The sequence below is a fragment of the Ranitomeya variabilis genome, chromosome 2 (genome assembly GCF_051348905.1).
Source record: "Ranitomeya variabilis isolate aRanVar5 chromosome 2, aRanVar5.hap1, whole genome shotgun sequence".
NCBI classification, from domain to species: Eukaryota; Metazoa; Chordata; class Amphibia; order Anura; family Dendrobatidae; genus Ranitomeya; species Ranitomeya variabilis.
The window spans coordinates 851,628,220-851,650,598 of record NC_135233.1 but is presented as its reverse complement, the minus strand read 5'-3'; the positions used below and the strand labels follow the sequence as shown (position 1 = coordinate 851,650,598).

General features: G+C 41.7%; 1 protein-coding gene across 1 annotated transcript in view; it reads left to right on the top strand.

Annotated features, from left to right (window-relative positions):
- The window catches only part of LOC143803974 (mucin-4-like), a 284,408-nt gene that overhangs the window by 61,513 nt on the left and 200,516 nt on the right, over positions 1-22,379 (top strand). Inside the window, exons 12-15 of the mRNA XM_077281725.1 lie at positions 4,000-4,101; positions 12,295-12,531; positions 13,833-13,973; positions 16,981-17,159. Coding sequence (XP_077137840.1) covers positions 4,000-4,101; positions 12,295-12,531; positions 13,833-13,973; positions 16,981-17,159 — 659 coding nt within the window. The remainder of the gene's footprint in view (positions 1-3,999; positions 4,102-12,294; positions 12,532-13,832; positions 13,974-16,980; positions 17,160-22,379) is intronic.

The following is a 22,379-nucleotide window of genomic DNA, read 5'->3' as shown; positions in this document are numbered from 1 at the left end:
TCCTCATACATGCCCCCAATCTCTCCCTTGCTCCTCATCCTGTGTCCAAATTCCTTTCACTCCCCATATTGTGTCTGCATCTGTGCCTTCTTTGATCACCAAACATATGTCCCAAAATCTTCCCCACCCCCTGTTACACTAAATCACCCCCATAGGATAAATGTCCCTCATACACACCAAATCTGCGCACACCAAAGCTCCCCCAGAAACTAAATACCCCTTCCCCACACAAAATCTCCCCCACGCTAAATTTCCGCAGACTAAATCTCCCCCACACTAAATTTCCCCCACACACTAAATACCCCCACACTAAATCTCCCTAAAATACACTAAATCTTCAGTGTCTTCAGCTCCACAAATCTTCTTCGCGCCTCTGCATGCCGAGTGACGTCAGTAGCACTGCAAATGTCATCCTGACACAGCGGTCTGTGCTTCAATAGTTCTACCATCTGAAAGAAACGAGTACAATTGAGCACTGGCAGCTGGCATGCTGCACCTTTTGTGAGCCGGCTATCACCTTGACAGCTGGCTCAGAGGACAGTTGACTCCCAATCCGAGTGGCTGCAAAATGCAGCTGCCTTGGGAGACACCTCGGACCACCACATTAGGCAGCCCAACTGTGCCCCTTGCCGACTGTGCTGCGGACAGAAGCCCCACCTGCCCTCTCTAGACACGCCTCTGGCACCCAGTGTTCCCCATGGCTATGACCCATAAACAACATATTACAACAATAATGCACATTGTCCTCCATAAGATTACCCCAACTTTGAACGGCTTTTCAAAGTTTGGCCAGTAATTGATCACTTCAGCAACAGGTCTGCTGAGGTATATATTCCCCAAGGGAACATCTGCATGGATGCGTCCCTAATGCTTTCCAAGGGGAGGCTCAACTTCAGACAATACCTGCCTAGTAAGAGGACAAGGAATAGAATTAAACTCTACAAGCTGTGTCAGAGTACCTCAGGGTACACACACAGATTTAGGGTTAATGAAGGGAAGGACACCTGGATTCACCCCCCCCGAATGGTGCACTGGATCAAGTATTTGGTGCTCCCACTACTGGATCAAGATTATCACCTCTGTGTAGATACCTTTTGTACCAACATATATCTATTCCAATTCCTCTGTGCGAGAGCTACCGCAGCATACGGTACTTTCTGCAAACATCAGAGAAGACTCCTTAGGATGGTAAATCGGCAGCTGCACAAAAAGGGTAAGAGCAGAGCCCAATATAACAATAATATGCTGGTGCTCAAATACAAGGAAAGAGAAATGTCCTGTTCTTGACCACCATACATGGTGATGACAGTACCTCCACCAATGTATGAGGTTCCTCTACTCCTATACACAGGTCCCCACTATGTCATTCAGATGGCAATTATAACTTTCATGCTATCATGATGTGTAGGCCAGACCAGCATATGCCTTCAATTCCAGGAGGTAGTAATCAAGGCCATAATATTTAGAAGTCAGGAAGGAGTGGGCCCTAGTACTTCCGAAACCGAAGACGCCCCTATCGTATGAGGGCAACATTTCCCAGGTGAAGTTGCTCACACCACAAAAAAAAAGCTGCTGAGTATGTTATAGAAGAGGGATAAGAAAGAACACCACTTATCAATGCAACACCTGTCCCACCAAACCTAGCCTGTGTATAAAAAAATGCTTCAGACTGTACCAATCATCCATGGACTACTAAATTCATTTTTTACTTACACAACTTGCAAATGCCAACCTAATGCATTTTACACAACTCACATATGCCAAACTAATGCGCTGTACACAACTCACATATGCCAGCCCGATGTACATTAGACAACTCATGTATACCAACATGATGTATATTTTAAAACTTATGTAAACCAACCTGATGTCCCTTACATACAACCTGATGCACTCTACAAAACTTACATATGCCAACATGATGTACTCTACACAACTCACATATGCCAACCTGATGCAGTCTACACAACTTGTGTATGCCAACCTGATGTGCTCTACACAACTCACATATGCCAACGTGATTTAAATTACAAAACTCACATATGCCAAGCTGATGCATGCTACACAACTTACATATGCCACCACATTATAAAATTCACAAATCAGGAAAACAATATACCATTTTCAATATTGGGTCATTTGTGAAGGGTTTCCACTATTTAGGCACATCAGGGGCTCACCAAATGCAACATAATGTCTGAAGACCATTCCATCAAAGTCTGCATTCCAAAACATCACTCTCTTCTGAGCCCTGCTGTGCTCACACATATGGGGTATAGGCATACTCAGGAGAAATTGCACAACAAAATTTGGGGTCCATTTTCTCCTGTTATCCTTCTGAAAGTATAACAATTGGGGCTAAAAGTACATTTGTGTGAATCAAATGGGATTTTTTTTATTTTCACGGATCTTTGTTATAAACCTCTCTGAAGCATCTGGCGGTTCAAGCTGATCAAAACACATCTAGATAAATTCATTGAGGGGTGCAGTTTCCAAGATATCATCACTTGTGGAGGATTTTCACTATCATCAAGGACTCTTCAAACCCCACATGGCGTCTGCTCTCAATTCCAGCCATTTTTGCATTCAAAAACTCAAATCGTGCTCCTTCTCTTTCGAGCCCTGCCATGCGACCAAACAGTAGTTTTCCCTCACATATGGGGTATTGTTATACACAAGAGTAATTGCATGGCAAATTTTTGGGTCCATTTTTTTCTGTTACCCCTGTGAAAATAAAAAAATTGTGGCTAAAAGAACAATATTGTAGGAAAAATGTGATTGTTTTAGTTTTAAAGCTCTACATTATAAACTTCTGTGAAGAACCTAGAGGATATATGTGCTCAAAGCAAATCTGGATAAATTCCTTGAGGGGTCTAGTTCCCAAATGGGGTCATTTATCGGCAGTTTCCAGATTGCAGGTACATCAGGTTCTCTGCGACATGGAGTCTGCTCTTAATTCCAGGCATTTTTGCATCAAACAGTGCTCCTTCACTTCCAAACCCTGCCATGCATTCAAACATTAGTTTTCTCCCTACTTATGGGGTATTTGCGTACTCAGAAGAAAATGGACAACAAATTTTGGAGTCCATTTTCTCTTGTTATCCTCGTGAAAATGAAAAAGTTTTGTGAAAAAAAGGAAAATGTAAATTTTTGCCTTCCACATTGCTTTAATTTCTATGAAGCACCTGACGGGTTGCTTAACTTCTTAAATGGGGTTTTAAAGACTGTGAGGGGTGCAGTTTTTAGAGTGGTGCCACTTTTTGATGTTTTCTGTCATATAGGCCCCCCAAAATCACTTCAAATGTGATATGGTCCCTAAAAAAATGTTTTTTAAAATTTTGCTGGAAAAATTAGAAATTGCTTGAATTCATCAACTTTTAAACCTTTTAACTTCCTAACAAAAAAAATCTAAAAAAAAAATATGCAGATATAAATAGACCCGTGGTACATTATTTAATAACTTTTTTTGTGTGACATAACTGTTTTAAGTGTATAATAGTTAAAAGTTTGAAAATAGTGAAATTTTCATCAAATTTCCAATATTTTCACAAATAAATGTAAGTCATATCGAACAAATTTTAGCATTTTCATGAAGTATAATATGTCATGAAACAACTGTCTCGTGATCACTGGGATTCTAACAATTTTTAACTATCCAGAGCCAGTTAAATCTCTATTTTGGCCAATTTGCCTGAGGAAAACAAACTACGGTAATAATTTTGCATACCTTGATAAAGTGTGATGATATGTTTAAGCCCAACCTGTCCTCATTCAACAAATGTACATCGCCTGATCTGCTTCACACCAATAAGAATTAAAGTTAATGCATCTTGAAGTTGGAAAGTTTGCAAATAATTGATGATATGGCTAAAATACTAGCCTAAAAATTGTGCATAAAGTGTATATGTTGGTGCTTGAAGTACCTTATTTTATTACTGTTTTTACTAAAATGACTGGTTGTAGAAGTTTAGCCAATAATTCTAATATAACTCTTTGTAGGTACCTGGAATAATGACCAGAGTGATGATTTCTTTTTCAATAATGGCACAAAGCTTCCCATCAACAGCTCAGAAGAAGAGATATTCTACTATGGAATGGAGTGTAAGTAATGGATTAGAACTAGATCAACATGCAGCTCTCAATAGTAGGATTATCCAGTAATGTTTGATAGACGAACATGCAATAGAAATATCCTTATATCCCAGCACATGGCCCCACTGCATGTTATTCTTCAGGCAACCTGCTCTTTTGTAACTGAACACACACAACAGAATTGTATTCTGAAACTTTCTGTACAGCATTCAGTAAGAAAGAGCTACAAAACATATTTTCTCCACTATTTCTACCTAGATAACTATAACTGGATTGTTCTTGTAAATACAGGAAACTTTACAATGTACTTCTTAATAGAATTCCCAGTGGTGGCCAAATAATACTTTAAAGCTCTTTTCTAGTGACCAAGATTGCAAGAGCTTGCTGTTGGCTCTAAATGTAAGCCAACTTTAGTTCCACAATGTGTCCAAGGATGCAGATACAAAGCTGACTCATATAGGAGCATTGGGAGCTTACAGTTCAGGCTGGCAGCATGACAATCGACCATTTTGACGGTCCAAACTATTTTCATTCAAGTGCATGCTATCAGGAAACTATGAGTTTGTAAAGTGGTTGGCTTCTGCTGAATAAGATGATGACCCAAATTGTTTAAACACATTTTTTTCCTGAATTAACACTGAACACTGGAACCTGAAAAGTCAGATAGGCACTATTCCAGCAATGTTATTGCATTATAAGATAAAATTATGTCCAGTCACTCAACTTCATCAATTGCCTTCAAAATTCTATTAAAATAAACTTTTGATATGTTATTAATGCTCAAAGATAAATGCAGTCGGCCACTGATTTCATTCTGCCCGCTGTTGGGGCAGCATGAATCAGATGAGAAGTTAACTTTAAAATTAAAAGCCTATTGTGATTTTCATCAAACTGTCCTAGATGAAATTATAGCTGCAGTGGTATTTGTCATGTGTTATTTGAGAAATATGCCAACGGGAGGTAACAGAAATGAAATTCAGATTCAGTGGATAATGTGATGCCTAGTACAGCTCTGGCAAAAATTAAGAGACCACTGCAAAATGTTCAGTTTGTCTGATTTTTCTCTTTATAGGTATATTTTTTAGTAAAATGTAATTTGTTCTTTTATTCTATAAACTACTGACAACATGTCTCCGAAGTTCCAAGCAATAAATTTTGTATTTATTTTCTGAAACTGAGAAATGGTCAAAATAACAAAAAAATGCATTGCTTGCAGACCTCAAATAATGTAAAAAAAAAATCATAATCATTTAGAAACAACAATACTAATGTTTTAACTCAGGAAGAATTCAGAAATCAATATTTTGTGGAATAACCATGATGTTTAGTCACAGCTTTCATGCATCTTGGCATGCTTTCCACCAGTCTTTCACACTGCTTTTTGGGTGACCTTATGTTACTCCTGGTACAAAAATGTAAGCAGTTCTTCTTTGCTTGATGGCTTGTCACTATCCATCATCCTGTTGATTTCATTCCAGAGGTTTTCAATGTGGTTCAGTGTTGTGATTTTGCTTTTTGCTCCCTCTAGTGGTCATTAGTGAATTGACTCTGGAGCGTCTGTCTTTTTCTTTATCCTCACCTGGGCCGTTAGTTCTGGGGCGTTGCTATATAAGCGCCTTGGACCTTCAGTTCAATGCCTGGCATCGTTGAAATCAGAGCTAATCTGTTGTGCTCTTGTCCTTTGATCCTGGTTCCTGTATTTCAAGCTAAGTCTTCTTCCTTGCTTTTTGCTTTTGTTTTGTTTTGTATTTTTGTCCAGCTTGTTCCAATCTGTATCCTGACCTTTGCTGGAAGCTCTAGGGGGCTGGTGTTCTCCCCCCGGACCGTTAGACGGTTCGGGGGTTCTTGAATCTCCAGCGTGGATTTTTATAGGGTTTTTGTTGACCAGATAAGTTATCTTGCTTTATTCTGCTATTAGTAAGCTGGCCTCTCTTTGCTGAACCTGGTTCATTTCTGTGTTTGTCATTTCCTCTTACCTCACCGTTATTATTTGTGGGGGGCTTGTATCTTGCTTTGGGGTCCCTTTCTCTGGAGGCAAGAGAGGTCTTTGTTTTCTTCTCCTAGGGGTAGTTAGATTCTCCGGCTGGCGCGAGTCATCTAGCGATCACCGTAGGCATGATCCCCGGCTACTTCTAGTGTTGGCGTTAGGAGTAGCTATTTGGTCAACCCAGTTACCACAGCCCTATGAGCAGGATTTTTGTATTTCGCAGACTTACACATTCCTCTGAGACCCTGTCCACTGGGGTCATAACAGTATGCCAGGCCCGTATTAAATGTTTAATGCATTGCAGAAGTGGGATTATAAGAAAGAAAATTTTGAGTTTTTTTTTTCCTCTCTCATTTTTTTTTTTTTTTTTTTTTTCTTTTCCCCTTTACTTCAGAGTGGCTTAAGCTTGCTGCAGACATGAATGTCCAGACCTTGATTACAAGTGTGGACCAGCTTGCCGCTCGTGTGCAGAGTATACAAGATTATGTTACCAGAAATCCTAGGTCTGAACCCAAGATTCCGATTCCTGAACTGTTTTCAGGAGACCGATTTAAGTTTAGGAATTTCAGGAATAATTGTAAATTGTTTTTGTCCCTGAAACCTTGTTCGTCTGGAGACTCTGCTCAACAAGTAAAAATTGTTATTTCATTCTTACGGGGTGACCCTCAAGATTGGGCTTTTTCGTTGGCGCCAGGAGATCCGGCATTGGCCGATATTGATGCGTTTTTTCTGGCGCTCGGTTTACTTTATGAGGAACCCAATCTTGAGATTCAGGCAGAGAAAGCCTTGCTGGCTATGTCTCAGGGCCAGGACGAGGCTGAGGTGTATTGCCAAAAATTTCGGAAATGGTCCGTGCTGACACATTGGAACGAGTGTGCACTGGCCGCTAATTTTAGAAATGGCCTTTCTGAGGCCATTAAGAATGTTATGGTGGGTTTTCCCATTCCCACAGGTCTGAATGATACCATGTCCCTGGCTATTCAAATTGACCGGCGGTTGCGGGAGCGCAAAACCGCAAATTCCCTCATGTTGTTGTCTGAACAGACACCTGATGTGATGCAATGTGATAGAAAAACCGCAAATTCCCTCATGGTGTTGTCTGAACGGACACCTGATTTGATGCAATGTGATAGAATCCTGACTAGAAATGAGAGGAAAATTCATAGACGCCGGAATGGCTTGTGCTACTACTGTGGTGATTCTACACATGTTATCTCAGCATGCTCTAAACGTATATCTAAGGTTGTTAGTCCTGTCACCGTTGGTAATTTGCATCCTAAGTTTATTCTGTCTGTAACTTTGATTTGCTCATTGTCATCTTATCCTGTCATGGTGTTTGTAGATTCAGGTGCTGCCCTGAGTCTTATGGATCTCTCTTTTGCTAAGCGCTGTGGTTTTATTCTTGAACCATTAGAAAATCCTATCCCTCTTAGGGGTATTGATGCTACGCCATTGGCAGAAAATAAGCCGCAGTATTGGACACAGGTTACCATGTGCATGACTCCTGAACACCGCGAGGTGATACGTTTTCTCGTTCTACATAAAATGCATGATTTGGTTGTTTTGGGGCTGCCATGGTTACAGACCCATAATCCAGTCCTTGACTGGAAGGCTATGTCAGTGTCTAGTTGGGGCTGTCTTGGTATTCATGAGGATTCCCTGCCTGTGTCTATTGCTTCTTCTACGCCTTCGGAAGTTCCGGAGTATTTGTCTGATTATCAGGATGTCTTTAGCGAGTCCAGGTCCAGTGCATTGCCTCCTCATAGGGAATGTGACTGTGCAATAGATTTGATTCCAGGCAGTAAGTTTCCTAAGGGGAGACTGTTTAATCTGTCGGTACCTGAACATACCGCTATGCGTTCATATATCAAGGAGTCTCTGGAGAAGGGACACATCCGTCCGTCTTCTTCCCCTCTTGGTGCGGGATTCTTTTTTGTGGCTAAAAAGGACGGATCTTTGAGGCCTTGTATTGACTATCGGCTTTTAAATAAGATCACTGTCAAATTTCAGTATCCTTTGCCGCTGTTGTCTGACTTGTTTGCCCGGATTAAGGGTGCCAAGTGGTTTACCAAGATAGACCTTCGTGGTGCGTACAACCTTGTGCGCATTAAGCAAGGGGATGAATGGAAAACCGCATTCAATACGCCCGAAGGTCATTTTGAGTACTTGGTGATGCCTTTTGGGCTCTCTAATGCCCCTTCAGTTTTTCAGTCCTTTATGCATGACATTTTCCGGAACTATCTGGATAAATTTTTGATCATTTATCTGGATGATATTCTGGTTTTTTCTGATAATTGGGACTCGCATGTGGAGCAGGTCAGGATGGTCTTTAAAATTTTGCGTGAAAATTCTTTGTTTGTCAAGGGCTCAAAGTGTCTTTTTGGTGTACAGAAGGTTCCCTTTTTGGGGTTCATTTTTTCCCCTTCTGCTGTGGAGATGGACCCAGTCAGGGTCCGAGCTATTCTTGATTGGACTCAGCCCTCGTCAGTTAAGAGTCTTCAGAAGTTCTTGGGTTTCGCTAACTTCTACCGTCGTTTTATCGCTAACTTTTCTAGCATTGTGAAACCTCTGACGGATATGACCAAGAAGGGCTCCGATGTGGTTAATTGGGCTCCTGCCGCCGTGGAGGCCTTCCAGGAGTTGAAACGTCGGTTTACTTCGGCGCCTGTTTTGTGCCAGCCTGATGTCTCGCTTCCCTTTCAAGTTGAGGTGGATGCTTCAGAGATTGGAGCAGGGGCCGTTTTGTCGCAGAGAGGCCCTGGTTGCTCTGTTATGAGACCTTGCGCCTTTTTCTCTAGGAAGTTTTCACCTGCGGAGCGAAATTATGATGTGGGCAATCGGGAGTTGTTGGCCATGAAATGGGCATTTGAGGAGTGGCGTCATTGGCTCGAGGGTGCTAAGCATCGTGTGGTGGTCTTGACTGATCACAAAAATCTGATGTATCTCGAGTCTGCTAAATGCCTGAATCCTAGACAGGCCCGCTGGTCATTGTTTTTCTCCCGTTTTGACTTTGTTGTCTCGTATTTACCAGGTTCAAAGAATGTGAAGGCCGATGCTCTTTCCAGGAGCTTTGTGCCTGATGCTCCTGGAGTCGCTGAACCTGTTGGTATTCTTAAGGATGGTATTATCTTGTCAGCTATTTCTCCAGATCTGCGACGTGTGTTGCAGAGATTTCAGGCTGATAGGCCTGATTCTTGTCCACCTGACAGACTGTTTGTGCCTGATAAGTGGACCAGCAGAGTCATTTCCGAGGTTCATTCCTCGGTGTTGGCAGGTCACCCAGGAATTTTTGGCACCAGAGATCTGGTGGCCAGATCCTTTTGGTGGCCTTCCTTGTCTAGGGATGTGCGGTCATTTGTACAGTCCTGTGGGACTTGTGCTCGAGCTAAGCCTTGCTGTTCTCGTGCCAGCGGGTTGCTCTTGCCCTTGCCTGTCCCTAAGAGACCTTGGACACATATCTCCATGGATTTCATTTCTGATCTTCCGGTGTCTCAAGGCATGTCTGTTATCTGGGTTATATGTGATCGCTTCTCCAAGATGGTCCATTTGGTTCCTTTGCCTAAGCTGCCTTCCTCCTCCGATCTGGTTCCTGTGTTTTTCCAGAACGTGGTTCGTTTGCACGGCATCCCTGAGAATATTGTGTCAGACAGAGGATCCCAGTTCGTTTCCAGATTCTGGCGATCCTTTTGTAGTAGGATGGGCATTGACTTGTCGTTTTCGTCTGCTTTCCATCCTCAGACTAATGGACAGACGGAGCGAACTAATCAGACTTTGGAGGCTTATCTGAGGTGTTTTGTCTCTGCTGATCAGGACGATTGGGTGACCTTCTTGCCGTTAGCTGAGTTTGCCCTTAATAATCGGGCTAGTTCCGCCACCTTGGTTTCGCCGTTTTTCTGCAACTCTGGTTTCCACCCTCGTTTTTCTTCGGGTCATGTGGAACCTTCTGACTGCCCTGGGGTGGATTCTGTGGTGGATAGGTTGCAGCGGATCTGGAATCTTGTGGTGGACAACTTGAAGTTGTCACAGGAGAAGGCTCAGCGCTTTGCCAACCGCCGCCGCGGTGTGGGTCCCCGACTACGTGTTGGGGATTTGGTGTGGCTTTCTTCCCGCTTTGTTCCTATGAAGGTTTCCTCTCCCAAATTTAAACCTCGTTTTATTGGTCCTTACAAGATATTGGAAATTCTTAATCCTGTGTCCTTTTGCCTGGATCTTCCTGTGTCGTTTGCTATCCACAACGTATTTCATAGGTCCTTGTTGCGGCGGTACGTTGTGCCTGTGGTTCCCTCTGCTGAGCCTCCTGCTCCGGTGTTGGTTGAGGGCGAGTTGGAGTACGTGGTGGAGAAGATCTTGGATTCTCGTCTCTCCAGGCGGAGGCTTCAGTACCTGGTCAAGTGGAAGGGCTATGGTCAGGAAGATAATTCCTGGGTGGTCGCCTCTGATGTTCATGCGGCCGATTTAGTTCGTGCCTTTCACGCCGCTCATCCTGATCGCCCTGGTGGTCGTGGTGAGGGTTCGGTGACCCCTCACTAAGGGGGGGGGTACTGTTGTGATTTTGCTTTTTGCTCCCTCTAGTGGTCATTAGTGAATTGACTCTGGAGCGTCTGTCTTTTTCTTTATCCTCACCTGGGCCGTTAGTTCTGGGGCGTTGCTATATAAGCGCGTTGGACCTTCAGTTCAATGCCTGGCATCGTTTAAATCAGAGCTAATCTGTTGTGCTCTTGTCCTTTGATCCTGGTTCCTGTATTTCAAGCTAAGTCTTCTTCCTTGCTTTTTGCTTTTGTTTTGTTTTGTATTTTTTTCCAGCTTGTTCCAATCTGTATCCTGACCTTTGCTGGAAGCTCTAGGGGGCTGGTGTTCTCCCCCCGGACCGTTAGACGGTTCGGGGGTTCTTGAATCTCCAGCGTGGATTTTTATAGGGTTTTTGTTGACCAGATAAGTTATCTTGCTTTATTCTGCTATTAGTAAGCTGGCCTCTCTTTGCTGAACCTGGTTCATTTCTGTGTTTGTCATTTCCTCTTACCTCACCGTTATTATTTGTGGGGGGCTTGTATCTTGCTTTGGGGTCCCTTTCTCTGGAGGCAAGAGAGGTCTTTGTTTTCTTCTCCTAGGGGTAGTTAGATTCTCCGGCTGGCGCGAGTCATCTAGCGATCACCGTAGGCATGATCCCCGGCTACTTCTAGTGTTGGCGTTAGGAGTAGCTATTTGGTCAACCCAGTTACCACAGCCCTATGAGCAGGATTTTTGTATTTCGCAGACTTACACATTCCTCTGAGACCCTGTCCACTGGGGTCATAACAGTTCAGGTCTGGAGATTGGGCTGGCCATGACAGGGATTTGATGTGGTGGTCCTTCATCCACACCTCGACTGACCTAGCTGTGTGACATGGTGCATTGTTCTGCTGGAAAATCCAGTCCTCAGAGTTGGGGAACATTGCCTGAGCAGACAAAAGGAATAAACTTTTTTTTCAGGATAACCTTGAAAGTGACTTAATTCATGCTTTACATACACTTCACTCCAGCTGCCATTTTCTCCCTCTGCCGGTCTGTAGCTTTGTTGTCCCCAAAGTCTGCTGCTTGACCTCGTTGTAATGGACAGCCGTCTTAATGATTTTACGGATGGAGGCAACATGACGCTCATTGTGTCCCTCTGCTAGTAAAGCCGGAATTGAGCCCTTCTTTTCCTCACTCCAGACTTTTCTTTTCAACTCCCTTGGCATGGTTAAAAGTTATTTTTTCATTCCTATTACTTTTGGGATATTACTAGCACTTGTTTTGCCATCCAGCTTGTCCTATTGCAAGAGGATTGGGAACACCACAGCAGTGTTTTTTTATACTTTCCTTCATTAAATAAGATTTGGTTCAGGTGATCACCTAATTAGAAGCACATTAAGTAGAATGAGGTGTACTCTGGTTGGAATTCAACTGACACTGGAATGGAATGGCTGTCAGACATATAGAGAAGCTGATTTTTATAAAACTGTGCAGTGGTCTCTTAATTTTTGCCAGACCTGTATATAGTATAGAGCTGTAGAGCTGAACCTGTGGCTGACCGGGGATTACAGCTCTCTAATGAGGCAGTGTCACACAGTTGCACATAGTTTGGCATAGTTGGGCAGATTTCTCACTCAGGTACATTATACTTTGTGCAGATTATATTTATATGTTCTGTAAAATGGTGCGAGTTGTATCTTGAGATGTATGTGTCTGTAACGCAGGGGAAGTCAACGAGATGAGCTTGTTTAAAGAGCCGTATAAACAAGGAAAAGACTCATTCATACCAGTTTTCCTCGGTGATTTGAGAGATAAATATAAAGACCAGTATGCAGAATTGGAGGAGAAGTGTGGTAATAAAACCGAATGTATATATGATGCCCTGGCCACAAATAATACAGAACTCGGATTAGCTACAATGAAGGTGTCACTACAAATGGAAGAAACCAATAGCACTTTAAGTAAGTCTCTTAACCTAAACATGTTTTTTGCTATACTTTTCTTTTTTCCTTTCTTCATTTTGCCAATTGTTTCACAACAATAATACAATATACTGTATTGTACTGCTTTCTTCCTTTGGTTTTAAATGAATTACAGAAAGTGATGGCGCCTAGTGCACATTATGTAGATGCAGCATTCACATGGGAAGACAGGAATCGTTGTGATAAGGGTGAAGAGCAACAAAATATCATTGTAAAAATCTAAAGAAGCAATGGCCCATGACTTTGCAGCTCCCCAGGTTCCTGGTCGTTGCAGTAATGTCATTTTCCTCTAGGGGGGAGTGATGTTACATTTGGAGGCAATAAAGGAGATCTCTTTACCAGGTATCACAAACAGGATCCCGGTAGCCGGTACACGGAGGGAGCAACAGTCCTTTATGCCTTGCTCCAGAGACCGGCAGGAGAGCTAATTGCAAGTTACCTGTCTGCCCTACACCCAGGAGGCACGGTGGCACCTCTCAGAGGCCGGGGCGTGTGAGAGTCCCTACAAACAGCCTCAAGCCACCAGTCATACGGGTTTGTCCTATCCTATCTGGGGGACAGAGAGAGAGACATAACATCTACAACAGTTGTGAGGACGTTATGAGAAGCTTATCAGTAAGTTGCTACAACACAGCGCTAGAGGAAGGCTACTGATTTCCACCTGGATAAGGGGACTCTGGATTTGCCTCCAGACCAACCGGACTCTGCCAGCCCTGTGATCTGTGCTCTGGACTGTGGATGCTGAAACCTTCAGTAAAAAGGTAAAGAGACTGCAACCTTGTGTCCTCGTTCTTCACTGCGCCTCACACCATCCACCATCTTCACACTGGGAAGCCCTGGGGACCTACTTCACCTGTGGGAAGGTATACCATCTAGCTGCAATAACATCATCCCAGCGGACCCCTTAAAGCAGCATCGGTCATCCTGACCGAATACCACAGGTGGAGTCACGAACATTCCCTTTAAAGACCTTTCCCTTTAACACGGACATCCCAAGGGCCACGGACCAGGTCAGCCACCATGACATCCCCCTTGAGAACCGAAGGACCCGGTTCCGAGTACCCCCACGGCCCCATGGGGCGATCCAACTTGATTATAGATTGCAGTAATGATGGGAATTTTACCTCAGTTACATAGATGACAACTCTGGAAATGATTGTTCTCAGACTTAGCACATAGCATTGTTCTGTAGGTTAATGCTTCACACCAATAGATGGTATAATGCATCCTGTAATACAGTGACAGCATTGTACATTGCCTCATTCTCCTTGTGTTTTCAGATGCCGCTGCTCCATCAATTGCAGGAAATCTGACTATTGAAGCCTTTATATATAGTGATGTTACAGTACAGTATACCGCCACTGGCACCGGAGTGGTTTTCTCTGCTGATCCTGACACAAATACAGATATTAATCTGACCAGTGAGTGGCAATTCTCATTTCACATCATATGTATGGTCTATATTGTTTTTTGCAGAAAGCCTTTGCATAAAATTAATGATTTACTTATAGTAAACTTAATTATTGCTACATTTATATAAAGATACCAGTTCCACGTTACTCGTCATAATATATTTAACAAGGAGAACCAGAGTCAAAATATGCCAAAAATATATAAAAAAGTATTAATGCACAAAATTATAATCAAAATACATAAACAGTATATATTTACGAGTACAGATGTGATTTGATCCCAAGGTAAAAAGAATGCCGGAGAACAGATCAGGACATGGTAAGCTTACGAACAACTGAGAATTTTTTTCTAATCTCACAACATTATAAGAGACGTGGATAGACTAATGTCCATAGACTGTTATGTTATTGTTATGAGAGTGACAAGTAACTTGGCCGCAGTTCAGGCAAAACTAACAGATACAATGGGTGATTATTACCTCTATTACTTGTTACCCTCATAATATGTATTACATTCAACATAAGTCTTTTGTTACTGTGTAAGGGGTTGTAATGCTGATATCTGCCTTTAACCCGCTTAATGTTTCATCCCGATGTATAGATGTGGTATCTTAATATTGATGCATAATCTTTGTTGTTAAGTGTACATATGTATAGTATTGTCTGTTGCTACTGCATTGTATCTCTTTGGATCTGCTGTGTATTTAGAGAAAGTGAATTACCACAGATTGGCCACTAGATGGGGCCCAGAGACTATAGTTCAGCACATAGTATAGTAGGCATAAGGGAACAGGGTGTAGATAGTTAAATATAGGAGGGCACGCTGGGATAAGACAGGAGGGACTTCCTGATAGTTCTAAGTCAGGACGAGGGCGCCTATTAGCTCAGCAGGGCTGGCTAGCCCTGGGCATCACCGTGCCACGCAACATTAACAAGGCACAGAACCCAGCAGATATTCGGGACCTGGATTGTCTCCGGAGGGAGATACAACAGCAGTGCTGGCAGTGCAGTTTAAGTGGGTCTGCAGTTGCTAGAAAAGTAGAAAAGTCTAAGCAGTACGGGCAGGTCGCTCATCATGTGGCAGATGATTGCATGGGCTGATGCCCTCGGAGCTGGGGCGAAGCAGCTGCTGAGGGAACCCCCACATGAGGCAAGGAATCTGGACAGAGAGGACGCTGAGGGATTGAAAAATACGGTCCGTCCCAGAAGTGAGCTTAGAAACAGAAAGAGAAGGAAAGGGACAGAAGAGGAGGTTTAGTTGCAGTAATCCCTGATGATGATGACGCTGGAAAGAATAAGAATATGCTGTGTACAAATCCTAGTAAAGAAGTTCTTGTTAAAGTTGGAATGGACTGTGACTCTGTTTATTCCTTAGTGGATCCAGAGAACCTCCTGAAATGTGCTAAGTTCCCTGATGGAGCTGTAGAAGACGCTGCAGGTGTGCAGGTTGATGGACAGCGTGTTTATGTGATGGGAGGTCAGGACACACTGTTGCAGATGCTGGTGGCCACGACTACTGTCCCGGCCCTCCCTCACAACTGTTTGACAGACACTGGACTATTGTCCCATCATTGGACTATTTTCCCACTATTGGGCTGTATAGAGCATTAACTTTGTCTATGGACATCAGTTTACCACGTGTCTCTCCTGATGTTGTAAGATTAGAAAAAAATTCTCAAGTGTTCGTATTCTTACCATGTAGAAAAGCCGCGGAGACACCATCACATGTTTCTCAACGCAGTGATCCAGAACACTGCCCCCATCCCTTATGGGAAATATGCAAATGCATGTAGAAAAGCCGCGGAGACACCATCACGTGTTTCTAAACGCAAGCAATGAATAGCCAGGTCTTTCACCGGGAAGGAACAACCACGGGAAGGGCAGCATCCAAGAAAGGAAAACCACCTATGCCAAAACATGGTATCCATCCACAGACAGCTGTTTCAGTGTATTTGCCCCTCATCAGTGTGGAGTAGGAAACTGGCTATTAGGAGCAGTGCCTAGTGAAAAGACTATGAACATAAGGATGAAAGACCTCGGGGAGATCAAAAGACCTGGCTATTCATTGCTTGCGTTGAGAAACACGTGATGGTGTCTCCGCGGCTTTTCTACATGCATTTGCATATTTCCCATAAGGGATGGGGGCAGTGTTCTGGATCACTGCGTTGAGAAACACGTGATGGTGTCTCCGCGGTGTTGGATGTTTTGATCTCCCCGAGGTCATTCATCCTTATGTTCATCGTATTCTTACCATGACCTGATCTATCTTCTTTTTTACCTAGTGATCAAATCACATCTGTACTCGTAAATCTATAATGTTTATATATTTTGATTATAATTTTGTGCATTAATAACAAATGTTGACTCTCGTTCCCCTTGTTAAAAAAATATTAATTATTATGACATGTTGTTCTTTACGTTTTATATACTTTATGGTGCCTCAAGTGTTTTAAAGACTTTGGGCACTTGTAAAACCATTTTATATGATCCAGTGCATCTAAAATAAAAAAGTAAAACAATGTAGCAAATAATTAATGAAAAAAGTGCCTCTATTCTGTGGTTACAGTGTTTATGAAGACCTAGATGTCTCCTTCACTACAGGTTACAAACTAACCAGTGACAGATGACTAAAACATATGGCTATACAGAGGTTTCTTTTACAGCCAACAACCACAGAGACACAATTATATATACAGAAATAAAACATAAATATTATTCTAAACAAAACTGAAGTTTTCTTTTATTTATTACTTGAGATACATTGGAATAGTAAAAAATAGTGACAAATATCAGAGCAGTTGTAGAAAAAATAAATCAGATAGAATAAGAATAAAATATATTATGAAATGGAAAAGTTAAATGTAAAAGAAGTATAGAAACCTTGATGTACAAGTAGACATATTGAAGTATATACTTATTGATATAAGGGCATATTAAAGAAAAATTGAAAAGTACACATAATGTACCGTAATATGATTTATTTTCTCATTTTTTTTATTTTTCATTGCTGCAAAAGAAGATGGAACTTTGACCTGGAAACCGACAAGCAAGGACGGATTTACCTTCCTTCTTCTAGCAACTGACTCCCAAAACCTTTCATCCAGTTTGCAGCTGTCCTTTGTTCTATGTGGCTGTAATGAACGCTCTCAGTGTGATTATAGTCAATCATCTAAAGTCAGTGGAAGTTCTCTTTCTGTAAGTAACAGAAAAATTCACATTTCGCTTAATATTTAGATGACTGTTCATAGCATGGGCAATATAAACCTATTATTTCCTATTACCAGGTATAGATATCTCTTTTTTCTATAAAAACTAGGGTGTCACTGGCTAAAAAGAAAAAGAGAGGATCCTTTGGTGAACTCACCTCTAATATAAAAGGTGTTTTGTGTTCCTCACAATACCACAGTAAGCAGGAGATACATTTCTACAATGCTTTCTGAATGACTGGTGTTCACCGTAGGTATTTACAGGTTCTCATTCTAGATGACTATTCCATAAATTAATACTAGAGATACGTGGATCAATTAGTGTAGAATCAACTTTGAGTCCAATCTCCTGGAATTCACTTGTCCTGGCAAATTCAAACAGTCTGCAAATCAATACGCTAGGATCTGCAAAATATTACAAATTGGTGCAATTACATATACTGCTGAAGACTCAATGAGCAAGGTAATGACTTTATGCACAGCCATCCAGGCTTTCTCATAGTGTCCCATAACTATCACATCACATAGTCTAATGCAGCCAATAAGAGGGGCGATGACAGGTACAATTAAAGATGACTGCTATTCAGCATCATTTTAGGCTTTTACAATGCATAAATAAAGGTTAGAGCACACAGCTCATTCACATAAGCATAGAAATAGATCTAAATCTGATTGTGGTGTACCACTTAAGTGATGAATCACATTGAAAATGGAGGTAGTCTCTTTCAGGATCAACATTTCTTATACTCCAACAAATGTGGGCCATTAATTGTAAACAAGATTTGTAATTTTGCACACCTAAAAAAGTCATTTTCCTAACAAATTCATTCAAGACCATGTTGTAAAAATTAGTGCACCTCAATGAAAGTCTTAAGAGCAAAGCTAAAGTTTAAGCTTCGTTCCTACAATGAGCTTTAGGTGAGTTTTTGATTTTGCATATTTTTTGCACCATTTCCGCACCCATTAAGTAAAATAGGTTACTGAAATTTTATACGAAGCATCAAAAACTCACCAAAAATTATAGTGCACTCATAGAATACAGAATTCCAATTAACATTGAGCCATAAGTAAATTTAGTTATTCATTAACCCCTTCACCCCCGGAGCTTTTTTCGTTTTCGTTTTTCGCTCCCCTCCTTCCCAGAGCCATAACTTTTTTATTTTTCCGTCCATATGGCCATGTGAGGGCTTATTTTTTGCGGGACGAGATGTACTTTTGAACAATACTATTGGTTTTACCATGCCGTGTAACAGAAGACGGCAAAAAAAATTCCAAGTGTGATGAAATTCCAAAAGAAGTGCAATCTCACACTTGTTTTTTGTTTGGCTTTTTTGCTAGGTTCACCAAATGCTAAAACTGACCTGCCATTATGATTCTCCAGGTCATTACGAGTTCTTAGACACCTAACATGTCTATTTTATTTTTTATCTAAGTGGTGAAAAAAATTCCAAAGTTTGCTTAAAAAAAAAAAAAAATTGCGCGATTTTCCGATACCCATAGCGTCTCCAATTTTCATGATCTGGGGTCGGGTGAGGGCTTATTTTTTGCGTGCCAAGCTGGCGTTTTTAATGGTACCATTTTGGTGCAGATACGTTCTTTTGATCGCCCGTTATTGCATTTTAATGCAATGTCGCGGCGACCAAAAAACTTAATTTTGGCGTTTTGATTTTTTTTTCTTTTTAGCGTTCAGGTTAATCCCTTGTTTTTATTGAAAGATCGGGCGATTCTGAACGCGGCGATACCAAATATGTGTAGGTTTGATTTTTTTTAAATAGTTTTATTTTGATTGGGGCGAAAGGGGGGTGATTTGCACTTTTATATATTTTTTATATTTTTTATATTTTTAACCACTTTTTTTTTTAATTTTGGCATGCTTCAATAGCCTCCATGGGAGGCTAGAAGCATGCACAACTCGATCGGCTCTGCTACATAGAGGTGACATACAGATCACCTCTATGTAGCAGAAAGGCAGGTGTACTTTGAGCGCCGACCACTGGGTGGTGCTCAAAGCAATCGGCCATCAACAACCATAGAGGTCTCAAGGAGACCTCTGGTTGTTATGGTGATGCACTGCTGACCCCCGATCATGTGACGGGGGTCAGCAGTGCGAGCAGCTCCGGCCGCGCGGCCGGGAGCGCTAGTTAAATGCCGCTGTCAGCGCTTGACGGCGGCATTTAACTAGTTAATGGGCACGGGCAGATCACGATTCCGCTCGCGCTCATTGCACGCACATGTCAGCTGTACAAAACAGCTGACATATCGCGGCTTTAAGGTGGGCTCGCCGCCGGAGCCCACCTTAAAGCAGGGGATCTGCCAGCTGACGTACTATTCCTTCAGCTGGCAGAAAGGGGTTAAACAGGAGTCCAGCAGACAGTTGACAATAAAAGGGAGTTATGTAAAGAAAACTCCTTCCTATTTCATACTGTCTGCCAAGCAACCACATGGAAGAAAAATGTCACAGGACCTGAGAAAGAAAATAATTATTAACACAAGAAAACGAAAGGCTACAAGAAGATCAGGAAAGCTTCACTGATCAATTAGAATACTGTAGCAAAGATGATACAAAAATGTAACAAAGCACTACGACCATCTCACAGAGACATCCAAGACGACCATGGAAGTTAACACCTAACTATCTGATTGGTGCTTATGCACAATAAGAACTCTGCACTTCCCTGCCCCAGACACGCCCCCGGAAGAAGCCAATTGCGAAACGCGCGTTTGGGTGAGGTGGGACGCTGGGCCAGTCACAGGTAGATATGGCGATTGCTTTTGTACATTTAATATATTGATGTCACTATATGTATGCTTAGGCAACGTAAAGTGGTGTGTACTTGATCTATATTTAGCGTTGCCTTCGGTCTTACACTGCAAAATGTGCTTTTTAGCATGATACATGTGGTAGCTCCCAACTTCTTGTTTAGGTGCTTGTGCACTATGGCATTGGATATATTTTCCACTAATAAAGCCTTGTTTTAATAGTACTCTGGATCTCTTCATGCTTTTCGGCTGCCTAATGTGTCAGACCGATAGTTTTGAGCATATGTTTGGAAGTGCCCGTTAAATAATGAGGACAGTGATTGTTTAACCTAAACAGGAGAGTCTTCTGATGAGAAAGGTTGAAGAAAATTGGCCTGAATGTTTACTGCAGTTAACTAGGATGTTGTCCACAATAGAAGCCTCTACCAAAGCCCTTGCACAAAAAAGCCCACACAAAATTGTCCAGGGTCCATGGTAAAAAGTATGAAGACAACTCTATACTGGCCATACACCTGGCAGACATCTTCGTACTTGCTTCATCCTAATTCTCTGCCATGCAGTTTCTGCTGCCACCACTGTCACTGTACTCCCATACCAGTAAATACATTTCCTGGCTATCCACTGTGTTTAATAGTGTTAGACAATACAATTGTTCCTGGTAAACATACTCTCTTGAGAGCACAAAACATGAAATAGTTCCAAAAATATGGCTAATTTTTAAAATGCTTGTTGGCAACAGGCCATTGCTTTATCACTTTGAAAATAGCTAGCCTGTTCTTGCTTCTTTAAAGAGGATAATTTTTAGACAGCTTGATAAAAAAAAGAATTTGAGAATAGTAAACCTGTGGAATCACCTTTTTATTATTTTTACTTCTAGTTAAGAAGCCACTTCTGTACTTTAAAAACAGCACACCTCTTTTTGCTACCTTTTTTGGATGGGTTGTGAAAAGCAATAGTGTATTCATTTAGCAAAGAAAAAAAAAAAAGCTTTTAATGCTGTGCATACATGGAACCCACCCAGGGTGAAAAAGCCACAGCTTCTTCTATTTGCACAGCCCATGAATAAATACCTTCAAATCAGGCATCTTCCCCCAAAAAGTGATAATTTTTGAACATTTTTTTTTCAATATAAGTAGCCTAAAAAATCTGTTTGGTTAAATTGGTTCGTAGTTACCATTGGAAACCATCCATTTTCCCCTATCCATATACATTACCAATAAACAGTTAGGGATATTTTGCATTCTGTTGAAATTTATAAAAAATGTAAAAAGTTCACTCTACAGTGATATTTTATCATGAAAGTAGGGCATTTAAGAAGAAGCATAAAAATAATTTATGTAAACAAAAGCCAATAAAACTGATGGGTATACCCCCTAAAATGCCAATGTCTCAGTAACTTGTCATGCGGCCTTGTACATCATTTACAGAACAGCTTGACAATGACATTTCATGGTGATCACAAGTCGAGTTATTGTCTCCTGATGCATGGCATTCCACTCTTCTTGAACGGTGGCCCTCAGGTCATTGAGGCTTTGGGGTACAAAGTTACGAGCCTCTACATATTGACTCATCTAATCCCATAAGTTTCTATGCGATTGATGTCTGGAGAAAGTGCAGGCCACTCCATTTGGGGTACCCCAGTCTCCAGCAGCCATTCCTTAATGATGTCACCTTAATGACTTGGAGCATTGTCATGTATGAAGATGAAATTAGGTCTGTGTTGTCCATGCAGAAGCACAATAACTGGATTAATGATTAGTGATAAGCAAATATACTCGTCACTCAAGATTTCCCCGAGCACGCTCGGGTGTCCTCCGAGTATTTTTTAGTGCTCGGAGATTTAGTTTTCATTGCCTCAACTGAATGATTTACAGCTATTAGCCAGGCTACGTACATGTGGGGGTTGCCTGGTTGCTAAGGAGTCCCCACGTGTAATAAAGCAGGCCAGTAGCTGTAAATCATCCAGCTGCGGCAAAAAAAACTAAATCTCCGAGCACTAAAAAATACTTGAAGGACACCCGAGCATGCTTGGGAAATTTCAAGTAACGAGTATATTCGCTCATAACTATTAATGATGTTATTCAAGTAGTAGGGTCTTGTCACAAAGAGTAGGGCAGTTCTGTGCTGACTAGACAAAGTACTGAAACATTGAACAGTTGGACATGTGCATTCAACGTTTAGAGACTATCACATTAAGTTCATCTGAAAATTATAGTGTGCATTTTAGGATCATCCTGAAATTTCATCCAAAAAACAAATATCCCTAAGTTTTTGTGAGTAGTGTAGGTTGAGGTCACTTAAAGGGAACCTGTCACCCCCAAAATCGAAAGTGAGCTAAGCTCAACCAGCATCAGGGGCTTATCTACAGCATTCTGTAATGCTGTAGATAAGCCCTCGATGTATCCTGAAAGATGAGAAAAAGAGTTTAGATTATACTCACCCAGGGGCG